Source organism: Aricia agestis, chromosome 11 (assembly GCF_905147365.1).
Source record: "Aricia agestis chromosome 11, ilAriAges1.1, whole genome shotgun sequence".
Taxonomy (NCBI): domain Eukaryota; kingdom Metazoa; phylum Arthropoda; class Insecta; order Lepidoptera; family Lycaenidae; genus Aricia; species Aricia agestis.
Window position 1 is genome coordinate 9861375 of NC_056416.1, and position 22133 is coordinate 9883507.

General features: G+C 36.6%; 1 protein-coding gene across 11 annotated transcripts in view; it reads left to right on the top strand.

The window, feature by feature from the left end:
- LOC121731747 (phosphatase and actin regulator 4) overlaps positions 1-22133 on the top strand; it is a 64379-nt gene that overhangs the window by 6073 nt on the left and 36173 nt on the right. For 7 of the 11 annotated variants that reach the window (XM_042121336.1, XM_042121337.1, XM_042121340.1 and 4 more), the window contains one exon: positions 21826-21993. In XM_042121336.1, the coding sequence (XP_041977270.1) occupies positions 21826-21993 (168 nt within the window). Of the gene's footprint in view, positions 1-1191; positions 1355-4437; positions 4772-21825; positions 21994-22133 lie in introns of those variants that run through there. The other 4 variants (XM_042121344.1, XM_042121348.1, XM_042121345.1 and 1 more) reach the window with 3 other exon arrangements.

The window sequence follows — 22133 nt, forward strand, 5'->3', positions numbered from 1 at the left end:
TGAGCCCATCGTAGCCGCTATCTCGTGAGTCGTGAGTCGTGACACAGACGAACAACAAACCTACGTTGAGATTGCACCGACTTGTTAATTTATTGCTTCCTCACATGATCGAGCGTCTGTATGTTGATATTAATTTAGCACGATGCTCCATGTGATTGAATGTTTTCCGATGTGATAACACACTCGGAGCTCGGCTTTATTTTAAGGACTACAAAGGGAGGCTATTTTTGATAGACGAAAGACATTTTTTTTCGTCGTTTTACGTTCTATTAGCTTTGGTACGCGTTTTAAATATGAAGTTCAGGCTTCGCTGCGCCCAGTGCACGGTTAAATAGGTTTGAGCTTCGAACAAGCTCGGTTAAGCTTCTGGGGCAGAAGGGTACGTCTATTATTAAATATAGACGGCACGGTTTATCAAACGCCACCCTATACCGTGATCAGTATTTCACATACTTACAATAATTTACAAATTACATTACATGGTCAATGATTTCTTTACTAGAAGTGAATAGTGATGCTTTTAACATAGGTAAACTGATGCAAATCTTTGCGGTTCGCATTTACTCGAAGGCCCCTTGTTGGTTCGGAAATTGTACGAATCAAGATCAATATCTTGATGATTGATAAATGGTTATAAGATAAGTGATGGTGTGCCAAAATATTGTTAGATTTCGAGCTACTTTAGTAGTAGCATTTTTAGGAGCATCATCGTATAAGATTTCAGTCACTTAGCTTTTCAGTATGTATCTAGGACGTTAGTAATTCCCAGGGGCCATTCTCGAAACGCTAAGTTTAGCTGGTTTCTAAATAATTGAAAAAATCCACTCTGATGATTTATCATTTGGAAAATTTAAAAATAACTGTCTCTAACCTCAAGATAAGATAATATTTACGAAAAAACAAATTCTTACCCGAGTTCGGGAATCAGTCCTTTGATCGTTGAAAGAAATTAGTTATAAAAGTAATCGCGCTCATGATGACACAAACCGGAAAACTCTAATCAGTAAAAGAATAGGTTTTATCGCAACATGATTTAATGGTAATTTTCGTATTCACTTGTATTTTAATAGGTAGGCACATATCAATGTTTCTCGCTAAGAACCCTGCGATAAGTAACGCTATCAGCTCTTATCTAATCTATAGAATGCGTGTTGTCTTAGTTGTTACCATTATTTTGCTATATACAGTCATCTCTGAAGTTCAGAATATGTTTATTGTAGTCGGTGTATAGTTTGGTCCACCGAAATGGACGACTTGTCCGTGAGAAAACAGACTCTTAGACATAGGCCGATTGACGATGATACTCGCAGTGAAAGTGGGGTTGTGGATGATGCGAAACGTGACAAAAATAGCTGTAAGTGTTTTGTTTGTTCTAAATCAAGACTCAAGATTCAAGAGTAACAATAGTTAGTTCACATATTCAAATTGATGTTAATAGTCATAATGTAGTTAGTTAAATTCCAAAAACGTGAACGACTGTTTTACAAAACTGTATATTATTCAACTTTTTTTAATACTTAAGGGCATTTGTCCATGCCTTTTCCCATTGAGCTGGATAAACGAAGAGTTATGCTCTAATACTTGTGTAATTTGGAATCGATAAAATATAATTGATCAATGATGTTTAATATTATCGATTAACATATTGATAAAAGATAAGACGCTCAATACAATATTAATATTGAAATCAAACACATGTAGTGAAAGGAGAAGCTTAGATATTTTAGTGGTATCGCAAACACTTCCATTATGAAAGTTGGCACATAAAGCATTTCTTTACAATCAAATTGGGAAAAGTAAAAAGAAGATGCAAGGACAAGGCATTAGGCAACATACATTAGCTTTATTACTTTAAAAATATGTAAATATAATACATAATTCATAAAAAGGTTTTTATAACAATTAGGTACATGATACCCAAGCGCCACTTTTCGATTCCACTGATCGATAAATGGTTGTTATTTGTTGAGTGATGAGATTTAGTACAGAGAGATGCGGGCCTGTAGAGCAAAGTCCGGATAAGGAGAATATTTTTTACAATACAAGCAATCTACTTTTTATAACTCCTAAAGTTATATTACATGAAAATTGTAAATAAGGGCTAATTCATGATTGTCTTCACGATTTCATCACATGTTTTGTCTGTTTCATATTTTATCATTTGAGTTGAATATTGGCTCATTAATTCTCGTGTTTCTTTTAAATCTTTGACGTTAGGAGTTGATTTCTCTTTCAACAATAATTCTTTTCTCTCTAGCTGCTGAAAAACTTGTCCGTCACCACTATCAGACCGTAAAGGCCACTAAAAAGACCATGACTTTTGTCATTTTTTACTGTGAAATGTTATACGGAAAAACCTAACCAGCAAGTTGTTCTAACTTTGCTGCGTTGCTTTCACAGCTTAAAAAATCTTTAATGTGACAATGTTCTCTTTAATTCTCACATATTATTACAGAACTAAAATTTGAGAGTTTGTATGATGTTTAATACGGTATGTCTCTATGTATATTTTTGCGAATTAAAATAAATAACATGGGATTTTATTCTATTTCTAATGTTACTAGCTGTCCCGGCAAACGTTTCTTTGCTATATAAAGTATTTCGCCCGTATTATTTTATTGAAGTGACTAAATAAGTATGTCACCATGGCAACGTCTATCGCTATCCCGTCGCACAAACAATAGTCGCCGTCAGCCTCGAGTTGTAATAATTTGCTATTATTTAATCAATAAATACACTAATCAATTTAAAAAGTACCCAGTAGCCGATTCTCAGACCCACTGAATATGCATATAAAATTTGGTTAAAATCAGTAAAGCCGTTTCGGAGGAGTACGCGGCCTAACATTTGTGACACGAGAATTTTATATATAAGATTTCACTAAAGCCTCGTAAGTCGTATTGTCCTCCAAAGTAAGACTGTTTAAGGAAATAATAATTTCAAGATCGCATTTCTTCAGCGACTTTCGACGCGGCCGGAATAGTAATAACTCGTAACTCCAAGTACAAGCCGAAGGCTCTCCTAAATCTTTTACATAACCGTTGCTATTGTTATATAAAGATTTGGCAGCTTCTTTAAGAGGGAACGCGGGTGCAGAAGAATTTAAATTAAGAAACTGTTGCCATCACGGTTCACCCTACGCCGGCACGTGTATTGTGATAGAGACAGATACAGTAAATCGAGGTAACGTAGTCCTCTGATTCCTCCTTCAAAATAGAGCCTATCTAATTTTTTTAAAAATATCTTCAGGAGGAGTGAGTCTACGCCTCTCCGTTTTTATTTTATCTTAAAGATCTTTCAAATTTGTTTTATGGTCGGTGGATTGGCGGGGTATGGGGCAATCATTTTTTTGCGATTTTTTATTTATTTGTAAATTGAGAAAAAATCGAACCCTCTACGTTATAGTATATAATAGCTTTAACAGATCCCAATATTGTATTAAAAAATCATTTGTCTAGACGCAATGCCCAGGGAGAAAATAGGGGGATATGTTTGTATGGAAAAACGGTGTTAGCTTTTCCTCTTAAGTCACCATGTACTGATGAAAATTTCACGTAAAACAACCATATCTAAAACGTAGAGTGTGGAGCAGACTCTAATATAGAGAGTTTTCGGACGGATTTTTGTGCTAGTACTAAATTCAAGAATGTTGCAGTTTCTTCTACTCGGATACTGAGGCGATATCATTCGAGGATATTGCGTGTCATGTTTATAAGTTATTAATGTACACCGGATTTGAGTAGTTTTGATAATTAGATTTAGATTGTGCCAAATTGGACATGCGAATTAACTTAATAAATGAAAATTAGCGGCTTCACTTCTTCGAACTATCGCAAAGACTAAGGTGTAATAGATGCGAAGCGATTTATTCTGAAGTAGACAGGAGCGGTGACGAATGAGGGTGCATGTGGGGTGGTTGGGGTTCGACGTGAGGTAAGCCGATGCCGAGAGGTCGCTGCACCGGGAATAATTACTCGCTATACGTTATTGTTGTGTGCGTCGATTGCGAGCGCCGACCGCCTGCAGGTTAAATGATGTGCAACGAATATCAATGACTCTACCCGAGCTGTGGTTTCGATTGAAGTGCTTCTTGTGTTCGCTCCCATTTGCCTCGACGATTTAACTCTGATCTACTATGGTTTCCGTATCGCATTTCGTTTGTAGGAACTAGGACTGTTGGGTTAGGTTATGGAATCGACGGAGACGCGGAGCTTCAATTACCACGAATCGCCTGCTAATAGCTTAAAAGCAAAAGTTGAACGATTTTCACGGTCGGTTCGTCGGCTGTCGGTACATAATCCAGCGAGGTAATAGTGTGACGTCATCGCGGGTCTCATGGAGCGCTCCACAGTGTAGCGGTTGTTACGGGCCGAGGAGCAAGACGAGTGGAGTGCAACGTGCAGGGGCGACAGACGAGCCCCCACCACGCGGGCGGCGCGTCTCGGCCCGCGCGCCAGTCCGCCGCTGCGCGTCCCCCGCGGCACAGGTACTATGTACGTATAGTGTTTCGTTGTGCCGTCGCGCGTGTCTTTGTTTATGTGATCGAACCAGTGCAGTGCCCCTGGCTTGGTGTTATTTTATGGAAATGTGCGTGCAAGATGGCTATGTGTAGTTGATATGTCTCTAGGCGCGCCCATCCAGGCGGTGCGCGGTACCAGGACCAACAGTCTCGACCAACTGGATTTCCAAGAGCGCCGGCAGCTCATTGCGAGCTCGCTGTCTCTTACCGACTTTCTTCATGTCGGCGCTAAAGAAGTGGCCGCCGTTGCCGGTTTGTTGTTTTTGTTGTTATTCAATTCTCGTAAACAATGCACTATTATACGCTTCGTTTTGGTACTAATTACTCGCTGCTGCGTAATAAGTAGAGAATCATTTTGTAGCGTAAAAAATGTGGTTTTCGGCGTTTACAGTTTAACATGATAACGTTTATTAATATCTATCAGAAACTGCTATTATCGAAAATTAATAACATCCTCAATACCGAGCGGCTCGACTAAACTGATATTGTGGCTCCGGCTAGCTAATTTAATTACTTACCTTTCCAGTGTTTTATTCAATATTGTAGGAAGCTCGCGTGGTTTGAGGCGGTTTTATGACCGATACGACTAGATTATGCATCGAAATATCTAAAAGGATCGCTTCCTGATCAAGTAGAGTAGATACGCCATAAGTATACGTTATTTGAACTATCCATATAACCTCAAATCTTTATAGTCTCTACTCTCTAGCTCTACCTCTCTCTCTCTGAATTATTTTCTTCTATTAGGGAATTGTTGCTGCATTTTCTTTTAATATGTTACTACCTATACCTTTTTAATGTTATAATAACTTCTTATGATCAAAGTCGAAAAAATATTTATAATTTTGCTGCATTGAATAAATAAACGTCACTGTCAAAAGGTCGTTTACACGGTACACCAAAACCTTGGCAAGATACTAAATTAATTCTGTTTATGTTTTACTTTTTATTAATTAACCAACAGCTGCTGTTTTCAAAATATATTTTTTGTAAAAATAATTAAAATTGATTGAGTACTTAAGTATATTTTTAAATACCTTAGATTATTTTTATATTTTTATATTACTTATTTTTATATTTTTTAAATCATTTTGCAGAGAATTCTTTCTTGCTGTTTCGCATGGCAGAGTAATGTGCAGAATACAATTTACATTTTAAGTGTACTTATGTGCGCTAAAAATATTTTTAAATAGCTTTTCATCTCGGTTATTGTCATAATATACTTCCAATATACCTACTTCATATAGCATAGACACAATAGGTACGAAACTAGTTAAAATGTAATACAATGGATAATGACAATGTTATTTCGGTTTGATCGTCGGATACAAGGTCTCAGCACTCGGAGATTTCAGGTTGTCACGCGATGTTACATGAGACCCGGACCATGCAATCTGTTTTTATCATTACAAAAAAAACTAACAGGTAATCTTCGTTCCGTATTCAAAAATACGTACAAAAACTCTGAAAAAATTACCTTGTCTGTCAATTGCCGCAAACGAAGCAGGCATGGGTCAGATTTATAATCAGTTTTTGTGACGAATCTACAAAAGATTTAGGTAACCAAATAGACGCTGTTATTTTAAAATAGAGACCCAGAGAAATTGCCACCTAGATATGCAAATAGGGTTTGCAATCCGGATACTTCGAAATCCGAAATATCCGGATTATCCGGATTTTTTGGGTCTTTGCAAAATCCGGATTTTTAAATTTCAAAATCCGGATTTTCGGTTTTTTCGAATAGTAGATAAAATTATGAAATAGAAGCTTTCACTTAATATAAAATCAATTAAAATGTGTCGTGTAATATCTGACATTTGTTTAAAGGCGCTATCACACTTTGAGTTGTCTACACGTGCCAAAGTCGGAATTTCGTATGTCTAATATTCCATTGTGTAGTTATTTGGTGGTTGTAATTACATTTCTTTACATTTTTCATTTTATTTAAAAGAAATAAGGACATATAAATTATCATTGTTTACGTAACCAATGCTGATTTGTGATTATGTCTAATTAAATAAAGGAATATAGTAAGTTTATAATATAACGAAATGTTGATTTAAAGTTTAAATTATTATTTTAAGTCATCATTAGCTATTTGACCGAGCTTTGCTCGGTATTCGATAAAACACGAATAAAATGACATTTCCTAAAAATGATTCCTAGCTAGATCAATTTATTGCCCCCAAAACCCCCTATATACTAAATTTCATGAAAATCGTTGGAGCCGATTCCGAGATTTCAATATATATATATAAGAATTGCTCGTTTAAATATATAAGATTCTGTGCAATAGCCTAAATATAAATATACTATCCAACTGCTGGGCAAAGGCGCCGCAGTCGGCAGTTTTTAAAGTCTTCGCAATCCTTGGTTCCTCATTGGTAAATGGTAACGTAACCGCTGACGAGTTGGCTAGTAAGGAAAAAATAGAATCCTTGCCAGAAGCCTAACTGGACAACGTAAACTCAACAAGCACCTTTACAGGATAGGTGTTAATAGCATTACGATCTGCAGATTCTGTGACACACCTATTCACCTTCTACTTGACTCTACTCCCCTACTACAGAGCAAAAACTCTCCTAATTTACTAAAGAGGAAAACTGTGGCACCAATCCCAATCACATCGTTAAATTGATGAGCAGCACTGGGTTGGGGACGGTACTCTAATATGAAGGAGTCACAATTAGATCCTCAAGGATCGTCGTAACGTCAGGATTACAGTGATCTGCCTTCGGAGGAAAAAAAACACCTCCAAAGCATAGCGCTATCTTTAGATATCCACTCAGTCGATATCCAGCCTAGATTTATGCAGACAACGTGACCAGCCCAATGCCACTTTAGCTTGGCCGTCTTGATTCCTATGTCTCTGATTCTAGTTTGGGAGACATTAAGTTTTTTTTTTGTTTTGTTAAGACTTGAGCTCTATTGCTCTTTGGCAGACCCCGAGTTGAAAGTTTTGTAAATCGTAAATCGGCCAATGATAGAGTTTGCGCATCGTTGGTTATGACGAGTGAAATACACATATAAACAAGTATGCGTTTCAGGGAGAATGGTAAGTCACCATTCTTCATGGACCAGTTTTTTGCCTTTCTGTTGTCATAAGAAACTATAGGTCTGCCAGGATCTGATGGCAAATTTGGATGGCAGATTTTTAAAAAATTTATCCAATGATCACGTCATTGGATAAATTTTTATATTTGCACGTTAACACACAGAATCAGCCGCTATAAGAAAAAAAAGGATGAAAATGTTTTATTCCAATTACCCCGGTATTGCTAGAGTCAATTCCAATTCTCACTTTTTGCCATCAGATCCTCGTAGAACTATAATTGGCCCAAGTACAGGTACTCGTTGACATAGTGAATTCCTTGCTCGTCTACCTCGATACTGTAGATCATTGTTTGTGTCTTTGAACTATTTTTTATAAGTTCCACCTCTAGGCTTGCAGATCTTGGAGCATAATTTGATGATGTGCGGCTGACGGATGTAGGCGCAAAAATTACGAAGTCATGGATAAAGCGGAGGTTGCTTAGGATTTTCTTGTTAACTAAAATTTAACATTTTTAAATACATAGTTAAAAAAATCAAGGTATTTAATTAAGTTGGTAATAATATTTTAAGTACCAGATACTGTTTCTCTTCCTTTTTACACCCATGTGAAAATCGCTAACTTATGAAAAATGATAATATTTTAAGACGTTTTTTATTTTGCACTTTTAAAATGAATGTTAAGTAAAGAAATAATAAGAAAATAACTCACATTTAAAGCTATTTATCAAAAATATTCTAAAAATTACAAAAAATCCGGATTATTCGGATAATCCGGATTTGAGGATGAAAAAAACCGAAAATCCGAATATTTTTCAAAAACATTTTTTTGCAATTCTTATATGCAAATATTTAAGTACGCGTAGACGCAGAATTTAATATTTTTCTAAGTAGACGCTTCTATTTTTAAATTAGGCTTTAGAGGTAGCAAGTAAAAAGCAACCTAGATTATATACAAATATTAAAGTGCCAGAGACGTAAAATAAATCAAATTTTATGTTCCCTTGTGAATAATATTTCTTACTACGAACATAAATTCGGTGACTAGTTCAAGATGGATCTCGTGTCCCTTAGTGTCAAAGTTTGCTCTACAATTTATCTTTTATTCCCGAAATAAAAACGGTCTCGTTTGCATACGCCCTCGAGCTCGTACTTTGCTTTTTCTCAAAGTGTTCTAAGACTTTGAGAAATCAAGACTGGCCTTTGAGTAACGGTTAATAAAATATTAGAAGACACGTGTCTCATAAGTTCATAGTCTACACTGTACTAATACGAGTATTGTATTCCAATGACAATACTAAATTTAAATCTGTTGCATTTGCTACTTTTAAGTTTTACATTGGGAATTTGGGACCAACATAACATAACCACAAAATAGATAATAGTACAAGTAACATAACACACAACCTTAATTATTATCTAATCTACTTAGGCCTTATATCTTAAAAACAAGTACGGACAATACACAATGAACAGCCTTAAAAATATTTCAATACATATCTACTTCTAGTTATATTATATCTTTAAGCTCTATAGACTATAGTCCATATTATTGGTGTCTACAGCTGTAGGCCAGCTTTACATGATCAAAACTAAAACGTATAAGAACACAATGGATTAGTTTTTGTACCGTCCCCGCCCACCACTGGCAGGCATATTGTTGATCTCATCGGCCTTAGCACTTGGGCCATTGACCAGTATTGTTTTGGCCTGACTCATGGCTTCATCTTAACTGTACCCGAAGACACTGATTAATCGCGACAGGGGTACCCAATCCCTGACATGATCAAATGACTTCGCCGTAATTCTAGGAAGTCTTATTCGACCCTGTAGCGAAAAGTTTCCTCTAAATTCAAGATCAAGATACTGGTGACTGTTATTGTACAATGATAAAGGTTGTTAAAGTAGAATTATCAGCCTAAAACATGGATTAGGCGTCAGGCATACATAAGGTTTCATTCGTAAATATGAATAGAAGCCAAGAAACTAGAAATACATAGTTTGTGGTATTTCAATGACGACTTAACTTTTTGTTAGTACGACAAATGCTGTTGTTAAAACTTTTAATAAAAGCTATACAGTATAGGTAAGATTTGTGAATTAGAAGATCAAAATAAAACAAACGGTAAAAGTAAGGCATCGTAGAATTTCCTGAAAAGAATAACCAATTCCTAAAACTAACTGAACTAACGTCCTTCACGTTAAACAAGCATACATGACGAGACGCTTCGCAGATAAATTGTTAATTTATTTGCTGAACTGTTTAACTGTTATCACGACAGATGTGGCATCAACAAAGATAGTAACCCATTTTGATAATTAAGGCAAACATTGCATTGAAGTTAGTCGCTTGTTGTTTTTGGCGGTTTTTGTCATTATTTAAGAAGTTTCTTTGTTTTTTACGCGAAGGTCGGAGGAGCTACTAGCACTACAAACTACAGTCTACAGTAAATGTTGATAGACGTTGAACAAAACGTTTGTTTAGTAAGTTACTGGGGCAGTCCACATCGCGCTATCGCTTGCTCAAACGTGTTACTATAGGAGGTAGTAAGGATGAAGGCTGAAGCTCCCTGTTACGGCTACTGGAAGCATTGAAAATAGTTGATCGTTGATGTTCGACTTCAACCCCTCTTCCCAGCTTTTTACCTCCTATATAGTTTTAACCTCCTACGCTTAAACAGGGGCGTTGTATGTGTTAAGGTGCCCATACACGGGACAATTTGTCGTTTCGATCGATCGTCAAGAAAATCGTCCAATCGATCTTTTAAACGTAAAATCATTAGCGATATTGCTACACACGTACAATTTGTCGTTCGATTTTAACATCGAGGAGATAAATCGTTACGATAATTGTCCCGTGTATGGCCACCTTTATGTGTCTGTCTGTCTGTAAAGTGAACATTGAAGTTTGAAATAAGCGTACCGCGGAAACACCTCTGTCGTGCAAATTTTGCAATTTGCAGTAATGTAGCCTACAAATTACAATCTACATGGGATTACAATCAACGGGAGTCGGGAACTACCTACTATGACCTGTGTAATTTGCCCCCCCCCGGCCCAGAACCTGGGTACGCCCATGTTCAAGAGTGAAAACACTGCAGTAATATTAGGTATATCCTATTGCAATCATCACGTGTGTGCCTTGTCTCAAATTAGACTTATCTTGCAAACGTTTTGAAAATGTATCTAAAAGTTTTCTTGATGTAAGATGGAGTTGTCTTTAATAAATATGCGCGTTAATTTTTTGACTTCTTGCGTCGTTTCAATATTCTCGTACACTGTCTAGTATCGCTCTATGTGTTCTGTAGTTGGAACAATCCACGTCAAATATAATTTGAGATACCAGTCACGTAGTCTACGGATATTTATACGAAGTCGCATTGCTTATGTATGCATGCCTTGACGATCTGCGTCGCTTTTACGATTATCCTTAAACAATGTCTGCATAATTTGTCCTAAGACTTACCTGGCCAAGACGAATTCAAATACGGTTTTTTAAAACAACTAGATCTCTAGTCTGTGGTCAACACTTGCCTATATTCTTTTCCTCTTATGTGGCTTCTTCACATTGGCTCGTGATGGACAAAACAAGCGATTGAAAATATGTAGAGGCTTATTTGTTATCTTACTTTCTTATTTATTATTAGCTTATTTCTTATCTTCTGTAAGTCTGTGCACACAGTTCTTTGAAATGTGTACCCAAAAAATATTTTGCTAAGCGCATTAAAAACTTTTAAATGATTTATATTTAATATTAAAATAATGATGCTAAGCTAGTTTCTTTTTCTCAAGCATGTTAAAATGTTTAGGAAGGATGTATGTAGCTGTGGCGCTAATTAGTCCGCCCCAGTCATTTCATATTTGATAGATCTGAGTCCGTGGGACGCGTGAGAAATAAACAAGCTATATTGTGAATGTAGAGGCCGTCTAGATAATTGTTGGTACAACGATTATATTTCTTTCGGTGCAGCAGAAATTTACAGCGAGTCGTTTACTATCCTAATTCGACTCCCGTGGAATGAAGTACTATGTGAAATTAATAAAAAGCTATGTACTATGAGAGAAGTTGATTCCTATGCAAATCGGGGACCTAAAGGTATGATTCGGATCAAGGCAGCATGCAGCGGGTCGCCGCGACCCGCGACCCAATCAGCCACTGCTCACTATGAAGTTGTATGGAGGACTAAACAATCACGGCGACCGATCGCGAGACAGAGAGACCGGTCGCCGCGTAAAATAGCATACCGATGTCCGCGACCCGCGACCCGAGCCTGTCGCCAAGCCACTGCTTTGTATGTGTTTATATGGAGGACATTCCGATTACCGCGACGACCGTCGCCGCGTAAAATAGCATACCGATGTCCGCGACCCGCGACCCGAGCCTGTCGCCAAGCCACTGCTTTGTATGTGTTTATATGGAGGACATTCCGATTACCGCGACGACCGTCGCCGCGTAAAATAGCATACCGATGTCCGCGACCCGCGACCCGAGCCTGTCGCCAAGCCACTGCTTTGTATGTGTTTATATGGAGGACATTCCGATTACCGCGACGACCGTCGCCGCGTAAAATAGCATACCGATGTCCGCGACCCGCGACCCGAGCCTGTCGCCAAGCCACTGCTTTGTATGTGTTTATATGGAGGACATTCCGATTACCGCGACGACGCGCGACACGAGACCGGTGGGCGTGGCGCGGCAAATTTCGATGAGCGCGACCCTGTCGCGTCGATAGCAGTACCGCGACAGCCGCAGGGCAGCTGTGGTAGGTATTCTATCTAGAAACACGCCGATAGGTTATTAATCATATCTAAACCGAAAATAAAATTTTTCGTATAATATAAGCCATGGAGGTATCAAAGAATGTAGGTATGAACTATAATATTATTATAACAACTACTTCTCTCATAGTAATCTATACTTCCATACTAATATTATAAAATGCGAAAGTATTTGTCCGTCTGTCTGTCACGCTTTCACGCCAAAACAACTGAGCCGATTGTAATGAAATTTTGTACACAGATAGTCTAGAGCCTGAGAAAGGACATAATCTACTTTTTAAGGGGAGTAACGGGGGACAGGTCAAAGGTTATACAAAGCTTTGGGAATTGTGTTTATTAGATGGATTCTGAGGAAAATTTGCAGTAATGTAGGCTTCATTTTATCTCGATTCCCGGCATTGCCACGGAAACGGGAAACACCATGCGAAACTGAAGTCCACGGCGGACGGAGTCACGGGCAACAAATAAACCTTAAACAAATTTAAACAAATAAGAAGCTTTTCGGAACTGCTAATGATTGATGTGCCTTTTCTTTTGGTTTAATGTCGTTATCTATTAAACTTAGAACAAAATAAAATTGCTCGTGGCTTAGTCTGCAATACATTCTAAATTTTTCCTCATTACACATTAAGTGACGTGCAATGAGTATATTGTAGCATCCCTCTTCGACCCGCGACGTAAAAATAGGGTCAACCTTTCTCCTCTTTTCCGGAAATGATAAAAAATACAAAATAATTTCGTTATCCTCTTCATCTGCCAACAGTTTTTGGATAATTTCTTCCCTTAATACTAAATTCCCTGCCATAATATTGTAAAATAATTCACAATTATTGTTTTGTTTACACTCGTAGTTATGGTGGAAAAATGGTCAAAGCTTCTGTCTGCGCACAATATCACAAAATTGTAGATCGCAACATGCTACCTAGTAACGTAGTTAAGAGGATACACCAGGGGCTAGAGAAATGAAAAAAAAGTACGTGTAATATCTATAGCTGTCTTCCTTACCTCAAGCCTATACCGCAGAACGCGATAGAGACAACTGCAGAAAATCCAGAAAATCAACGATTCGTTGTCCCCTGATTCCTTCTCCAAAACTTAACCGATTTAAGTACTTTTTTCATTAAAGATTAAAAAAAGGCTTGAGCTGTGTTCCTATGTTTTGCTTTTTTATGTATAATCTAGCCAAATCTGTTTTCTAGACGTTTGGACGCAGCGGAAAATCTGGCCATTTTTTTGGGTTTTTGAACGTTCATATCTTATTTAATAATTAAATTATGAAAAAAAAAGAAAACATAGGGACATTGTATTAGTGGCCGTAGATATTCAGGAAAAAAATTATAAATCTACTAGCATTATCCAGGGAGGAAACAGGGGACAACGTTTGTATGGAAAAAAGGGCGGTGTGGACTCCTCTTAATAATGTTGCATTTTGTTCAAATGTACTTATTTACGCGGCGCACTTGCATGCCGCGGGTCTCTGCGGCAAGCGACGCTGGCCACGTGGTTATTATAATACTACTTAATGACTTAGACAAAAATGATAGCTATAATCATGTCAATAAAGTATCATTTTAATTAAATTTTTGTCGGTCGCGGCTACGCGGTCGCGGACACTGGTAAGCTATTTGCTGCTCCGCAGCAAGCGACCGGTCGCTTACGCGTGACGCCGTACGCTTGCCTCGCAGATCCGAATGGTACCTTATGTAGTTTGGTCGCGTTACATCAAACCCAGCTGACAGATCACAATTAACATTGAATTGACATATTCGACCAAATAACGTTGGTCTGTCAATTGCATAGACATAATATATGGTCAATTGCATAGGAATCAACTTCCTCGATAGTACATAATATAAATCGTATATAGGTTTTCTTTCGACATTAGACAGTGTTCCATTTTAACCAGTGTTAGATTGATATCTGAAACATAGAAATAAACATCTTCTAAAATATGAGCGGCCAACACCATCTTATATGAAGTTTACCTCAACACATAAGGCCAGTACTGCAAGTAGGATTTTTTTGTAAGTAGAGTTAAAATTAGGTAGTGTAGAGTTCTTTTGATAGATATAGGAAATTCTTCTATTTTGGCAACTTAATGAGGTGGCTGTTACAAAATAAGAAGAGAAGAAATAAGAGAGAGAAGACATATAGTAATGTTAATGGAAGGTAGAGCATATTGGTAGAGTAAGGCCAACTTGTGTCAGACTGGATTATTGCTAATCATTGTCGAAATATAATGGCTTCACATAAATACTTATAGAAAACAATATACGAGTATTCACGAATCACGATTACCTTTATTCATAATATTATATTGCTAAATAGTCACTATATGCTTACACCCTGACTTAGCATAAGATGTTTGACATCAAACATGACTAACGCTTTCTGTTACATTGTTGTCTGTTACTCTATAGTCTATCTACATTCTACATGGTACAAGCGTAAACCAAACATCAGAGTTAATTACCCGACTACCCTATTTGTACCTACACATCTACCTACCTTATAGACTACTGTTTTCGTGTTTACTCTATCGTCCGTGTATAATGTAGAGCACTTCCCAAACTTTTTTAAAAATAATGGAACATCCGAACCGCATTGCAACTTTGGAATGAATCGAATTCTTTGAATTGAAGGTTGTAGAATGTAGAACCTTCAAAAAAGTAGTGTACGATACCAAGTTTAAATAAGAAATTATTATCGATTTTTTAATAAATTTCTTACTGATTACTTATGTAAGTATGTAGAAATAATCGGCCAAGTGCGAGTCGGACTCGCGCATGAAGGGTTCCGTACCATTATAGATAAAAGTTTGGACAAAATTTGTGTTTTTTGTATGGGAGCCCCTCGTAATTTTTTATTTTATATTAATATTATTATTAAATATTAAAGTAAACATAAAGGATTGTGTGAAAAATTCAAGAACTTACCTGTTGCTATTATTGATGTAGAGCAAAAAAGTCCAAAAGTCGGGTTCTGTAATCAACAAAACTTGATTGACTACGGTACCCTAAAACGGAACCCTAACCAGCTGATTTTTTGTATATTGGTAGGTTAATAGTTATATTGGTAGGTTAATCTATACTAATATTATAAATGCGAAAGTATCTCTGTCTGTCTGTCTGTCTGTCTGTCTGTCTGTCTGTCTGTCTGTCTCGCTTTCACGCCAAAACTACTGAACCGATTGCAATGAAATTTTGTACACAGTTATTCTAGAGTCTGAGAAAGGACATAGGCTACATTTTGATGTGGGAAAATATCTTATTTCCATGAAAATATCGATGAAAATTACTTCGCATTGCGCGTGGCCAGCGCTCATCCCGGGGGTCCTGGGTTCGAGTCCCGCAGGCGGAACAAAAAGTTTTCAATGTTCCTGGGTCTTGGATGTGTATTAAAATAATATTTCAAAAATCTTAAATATATTTTATGTATAATATTATAAAAAATCCAGAAATATATCGACGCGATGCAATGAACATTTTAGTTCTAATACGATTCAACAGATGGCGCATTTTTTTACTTCGTTGTAACATAGAACTAATCATACTTATTAGTTATTATGTTTTTGTTTATAGTTTTTAATACGTTAGAATATTATGTTTAATAATATTATCACTTGCTATAATAATAATCAATCTATCTGATCTTATAGAACTCCTACTGCATTTCTAAGGAGTTCGAGTGTGTTGTGTTGGCCTATATTCCATCCAGAAAATATTTTTACATTTTAATTCTAATATATGAAAACAGATGGCGCTTTATTTTTTACTTCATTATTATAACAGAACTAATCATACCTACTTTATTATATATTATTGTTTTTATTCATAACTAGCTGTTGCCCGCGACTTCGTCCGCGTGGACTTTAGTTTATAGTGCGCGGTGTCAACAAAATTTGTGTCAAATTTAAAAACTTTTTAAAACCCTGGTAAGTGGTACCCCTCTTAGGGCCGCGCAGCGCGCTACACCGGAATGGCAGCGCTGAAAGTGCTCGCCTCGCCGCTGCCATTCCGGTGTAGCGCGGCCCTTAATTAATCAAAATACCCAAAAACAGCTGTGCAGTGTGCACATAATCTGTACTAATATTATGAATGCGAAAGTATCTCTGTCTGTCTGTCTGTCTGTCAGTCTCGCTTTCACGCCAAACGCCAAAACTACCGAACCGATTGTAATGAAATTTTGTATACTGATAGTCTAAAGCCTGAGAAAGGACACAGGCTACTTTTTTACTGGAAAAAAGGGTTGTAAGGGTCGTAAATTTGTTCAAAAAATTCATAATGGCGTTCATATGGCGCCGTGCGTCTTCTACATGGCGCTGACGCTTGCTCAAAAGTCTTTCTATAAGAGGTGGTATCATCTTACATTTAAGTCTCGATTTTTTTCGATTGTTATATCTATTCTACGGTATTAAATAACTCAGTACTTTATCTGTGCAGGCAGTGACGTAACCTTAAGACCAAATTTCACCAACGACTGTTAAAGTTAATGCTCGAATTAGTATCACGTTAGCTGTTTCGTTTTTCATATGAATGAAAGAGAAGACAGGATATTTTAACAAGCTGTTAACACTAACAGACGTTGGTGAAATTGGGGCTAAACTATCAATGATAAATAGTTTATGGGTAAAGTTGTGTAATTGGGGGGCTAAATAAGCTTTAAAATTTGGCATAATATATAAAGTTTAACATACAAAAATGAAGTACTTATTGTTTGCACACTGCACAGCTGTATTGATTTAAGGGGTACCAGGGTTTTTTTATAAAAGCTTTTGACACCAATTTTGTTGACATCGCGCGCTATAAACTGAAGTCCACGCGGACGAAGTCGCGGGCAACAGCTAGTAGTTATATAATTTAAGAGTAACATTGTCCTACAAATAGAACAATCCATATTTTAGGAACATCAAATCAAAGTATGAAATACTTTCTATCTCTGTTAGCTCCACTTTCAAGATTTTTCGCGAATAAAAATGTTGTTTGTCTTATCAAAATGAAGCTACTCACAAAAAATTAGCTTGATAGTAATAAAAAAAAATGTTCTAGGGCTCCCCTAACTATAAGGGATGAAGTTTAAGTTTAGACTTTAGGTGCTCATTGCTCGGTCGATAGAACCTACCATACAACTTACGAACATCACAAGAGTACCTTATATTACAACTAAACCATTATCAAGTTAATCATAAATGGGTCATAACTCATATCCAGTTTACCCATTTGTGGTTATAGGTTCGTAAAACTATCATAAGTTATAAATGTTCCATCACATTAAATACTTCTCGTTAAAAGTCGATGTTATAGTCGGTACCAAGTTCAGTCTTTGGAATTATGACTATGACGTAATAGGGAATATTACGCAAAGGTTGGAGCAGAGGGCTGCTGCTGTGCTAGCAGTATCATACAGTAAATAATCCCACCAATCCGACATGTTGCACTGTGCACATGTCAAAATATTAGAATATTGACAGAAACGTGTCGAACAAAACTTTTTGTTTACTTTCTGTGCCGGTGCTGCCTGTAGCGTGAAAATATTGCAGCAATGTTATAATTTATCCTATTGCAAAATATTGAATGAAATTAAAATAGGTAAAGCTAAGGTGACGCCGCGTTAAAGTAGAAAACCGTGCAGTTGGATATGTTTTAGATTGCTTGTTTTCTATAAGAGGCCGGCCTGGCCTCTTATAGAAAACAAGCAAGGAACAGCAAAAATGAAAAGAGGGTAGCGATAAAATGGTTTTTGTCGCGTAATTTAAAAAACATAAAAAAATTTCATATATAAGCTATGGGCAAATTAAAGTGTATGCTTGAACCAATTTAAGTACATATTTTGGAAGCTTAAATCACTCTCCTCTGTTGGCAAAATAGGAATCCCTTTTTTTACATAGGTCTTTTTGATTGATTATTCTGTGTTATCAAAGTTGACCAATCGTGTTATGCTATGGGTAATTCAAAGACAAAGACATGATGAGTACTGACCATGAACTATAATTTCTTAGCTTTAGTCATTGCTGAGAAAAATCGATATCACCAAATTATCAAGGCGTCACCTTAAATTGTATTGCCTGGACTTACCCTGTTACCATGTTTATACCTAATTAATTTTATTGTTGTAGGTTGCATTTGTCATCATATTCAAACACTTGTCACTTATTTACGGCATTATATTAACAGCGATGGGTTTTTGTAACTTATTTTAATGTAAAGGTTTGACAAAGGGCTACATTCTAAAGCTATGCTCGAACACGTAGCGTACGTTGTGCAGGTAAACATAATATGAGGAGGCTTATCTTTTATTAATATTTTTTCGCTAGTAGGTAATACGCGGGTCGTAGAGAAAATTGTTAAAGCCTTATAGGATACATTATTATTACTTAATAATAACTTTGGTTTTCTATAACTCCAATCCAATTTACCTTCCTAAGGGCGGATTCGACCAAAATGAAGTAAAATTTTACTCGAGTATAACTGTCTCCTAATCTAAGAGTAAGCTGGTTTTGCGTTTTTCCAACTTCTAATCCAAGAATGAGGTAATTACACGGGAGTAAATATTTACACGGGCTATTTTGGTGGAGTAAATATTAAACTGATAATAGTTGCACAACAGGGTTCAACTGTCACGGTCGGTGTCATTGTGAACTATAATTGACATTTTATTTCATACTCTTTGAGTAACTTGGTAAAATGCAAACGATAATACCCTAGAGTAAATTAAAGGAGTAAAATTATTATCATGATAGTTATACTCGTGTAACTTCAAGTTTGGTCGAATCGGGCCTAAGTGGGAGACAAAGATCGTAATCCAAATCCCTGACCCTTTCATAGAGACTAGGGCTTTCTGTCTCAATAAGAGCCAGCCTTCAATCCTGCTATTTATCGTCATAATTGACCATGATCAACTTAATTAATAAGTCTATTATAAGTTCTACAATACAGATAAAATAAACAAAATAAAATTCATAAAACAAAACAAAAACCAAAGTATACTTCAGCAGGTGTCCCCATTCGATTGTATTATTACCCACATGTATTGAATGGACTTGAATAAGGGAATATGAAAGCTATCTGTACCAATGTGAATGTCCACTGTTCTGCGATTGTGATGGGCGCGGGCATTCTTGACAATAGAGTCACGACGTACCAGCCATGCATGTAGGGTCACCAAAATTAACAGCCAGAGAGTTCGATTTATATGCGACCGCCCGAACGCGCGGTTTAGTCATTCACTGAGTGCATATAGAAGAGAAGTGTTTAACGCGGTATCTCGATTAAGGTCTACAAACTATTTGGAAACAGTGTCGCAATTATTTACAGTTCACATATTTGATAGTCATAAAAAGACTAGGTACAATTTGATTTATAGTCATAAATATCTATAACTAGCTGTACCGGTGAACTTCGTGTCACTTTAAAACCTTCCCTGGACTTCTACGAATATTTTAAGACTAAAATTAGCCCAACCCGTTCAGCCGTTTTAGAGTTTTAGCGTTACTAACACAATTGAAAATCCATTTTTATATATATAAATGTAGTTATGTTATTGTGTTTTAGATTCTGGTATAAAAATTAATCTTAAAATGTATGATAAATTCTTACCTATAACTTAAACTAGCATTGTTTACTCACAGGCCACAACCCACAGCTCACAGCCCACAGGTAGTGTTTAATTAGGAATTTGCAAAAGAATAAGTAGATATTGTGTTTGGAGTTGACTTTATCATAATAATCTAAATACTTAACACAATATTATTATTCTTTATTTCTAGGGACTATTGTGTAAGTGTATTAATTTATTTTACCCATGAGAAATTATAAGCAACAGGCAGGTGAATAAACTTGTATTCAAATTAGAAATAAAGTATCCTTTGTTTATTATTCTACTAATACTTCTTTACTGACTTGAGATAAGGAAAATTGCAGGCGAGATTTGTAGGTATCAATATTTTATCTTTTGATTACTGAGTTTGAGTAAGATTATTCTAATACAAATTAAGTTCGTCTTATTTTGCTGTTTTTAAGAGTATTATAATATGTTGTTCCACTGCTGGGTATTAAGGCCTCCCCCAAAGTTTTTGACTCCTCTAGCTCGAATCGATTATTATAAATGCGAAAGTGTGTCTGTTTGTCTGTTACCTCTTCACGGCCAAACTACTGAATCGATTTTGCTGAAATATGCAATGGAGATACTTCGAATCCCGAGAAAAGATATAGGATACTTTTATCCCGGTAAAATGTACGATTCCCGCGCGATAAACGAATTTAGGCGCAACGGAGTTGCGGGCGTCATCTAGTCTAAAATTTGCCGTTTTTAGTCGCTTCGACTTGTAACCTAACCTTTATTTTGCCGTCTAGAATTTAACCTTTTACCTGTGTACATTTACACGGCTGACAGTTAAGGCGTGGTATAGTTATTTCGGATTGACTGTTGTAAGGCCGCGAGGTCACTAACCCTTTATCTAATTATATTAACCCAGTTGAGCGAAATGCGTAGTAATATCAATTAGGTAATTCCCTTGGCGTTAATGTAAAGTTTAACTTAAAATATAAGACTATTTTTTAAACGGGTTTAGACCCGTTTAAAAAATTTAAACTTTAGCCCACCACACATTCCCACCGCTGTATGTATCTCCTGTGTCATCCTGTGTCGCCGGGATCGACAGCGGTATTCAACCACGAAAACCCTTTGATGTGATCTCGAGTCCGAGGGACATGCTAAAGTTCTAATAAGACATCAAGATGTTTTAACATTTATTTTCTCTAGTTAATAACGACGACATTATATTTTACACACATGTAAAGGGCTTATAATCTTTATATAAAATGGATTTAACTATTATGATCGTTTAGTTTACATTCTATATCTAACATTTTACAGCTAAACGCTCTATAAACCCGAATGCATAAAACTATCTTATATACGTTTAAGAAAGTACGTAGCATTACATAACAAAGTTCTATCATTTTATTATTGTAATTTTACATAGACATCATTTCGCTAGCACCGCTTTGGGTTAATGTTAATTGATTGTCAAAATATCATGCTTTCTCTTTCATAATTACAAAGGACGATACAAATAATGATATCATTGAAACCGCTATTAAGTTTAACCCACACTAGTGACTGTTGCGGATGTCAGTAGGCTGCGGAACCACTATACCGAAGATCTGCCTGATTATTGGCCAGACTTCTAAGCATAATTTATCGTTTGTATATTTTATTTACGTAAGTGTTCCATAGATTGTCTTGTTCTATAGAGAATTTAGTATCAAAGGTACTTATAGTTTTTACGGATGACTACATCCGCACCTTTTCTGCTTGAAGGCTTAAAAGTGTATATATTCGAATTGCCATTGGGATAGTTCAGAAGACAATTTCACTAATATAAAAGCAAAAGCCGGCCCATGTTAACCCCTCACAAGATTCCCTAGTAGTACCTTTTTACATAGAACTCAAAAAACCTTTTATTTTATTTTCAGCTAAAAAACAAAATGGCTCGGCAGTGCGGACGAACAGCCTCGGGTCGGGCGCCCGGACGCCGCCGGCAGAGCGACCCAAGTCCAAGTTCTCAGCCTTCGGCAGACTGTTTAAACCCTGGAAGTGGAAACGGAAAAAGAAGTCAGAGAAATTTGAGGCTGCATCTAGAAGTAAGTTTACCTTCTCGAAATGATTTAAGGAAATTCCCTTTTTTTAGAGTTTTGTCGAGATAATGTCGAGATTTTGACATTATGAGACGAGTAGTTTTTAATTATCTCGAGAGTGAGGTATCTCGTTGGCGATGATACCA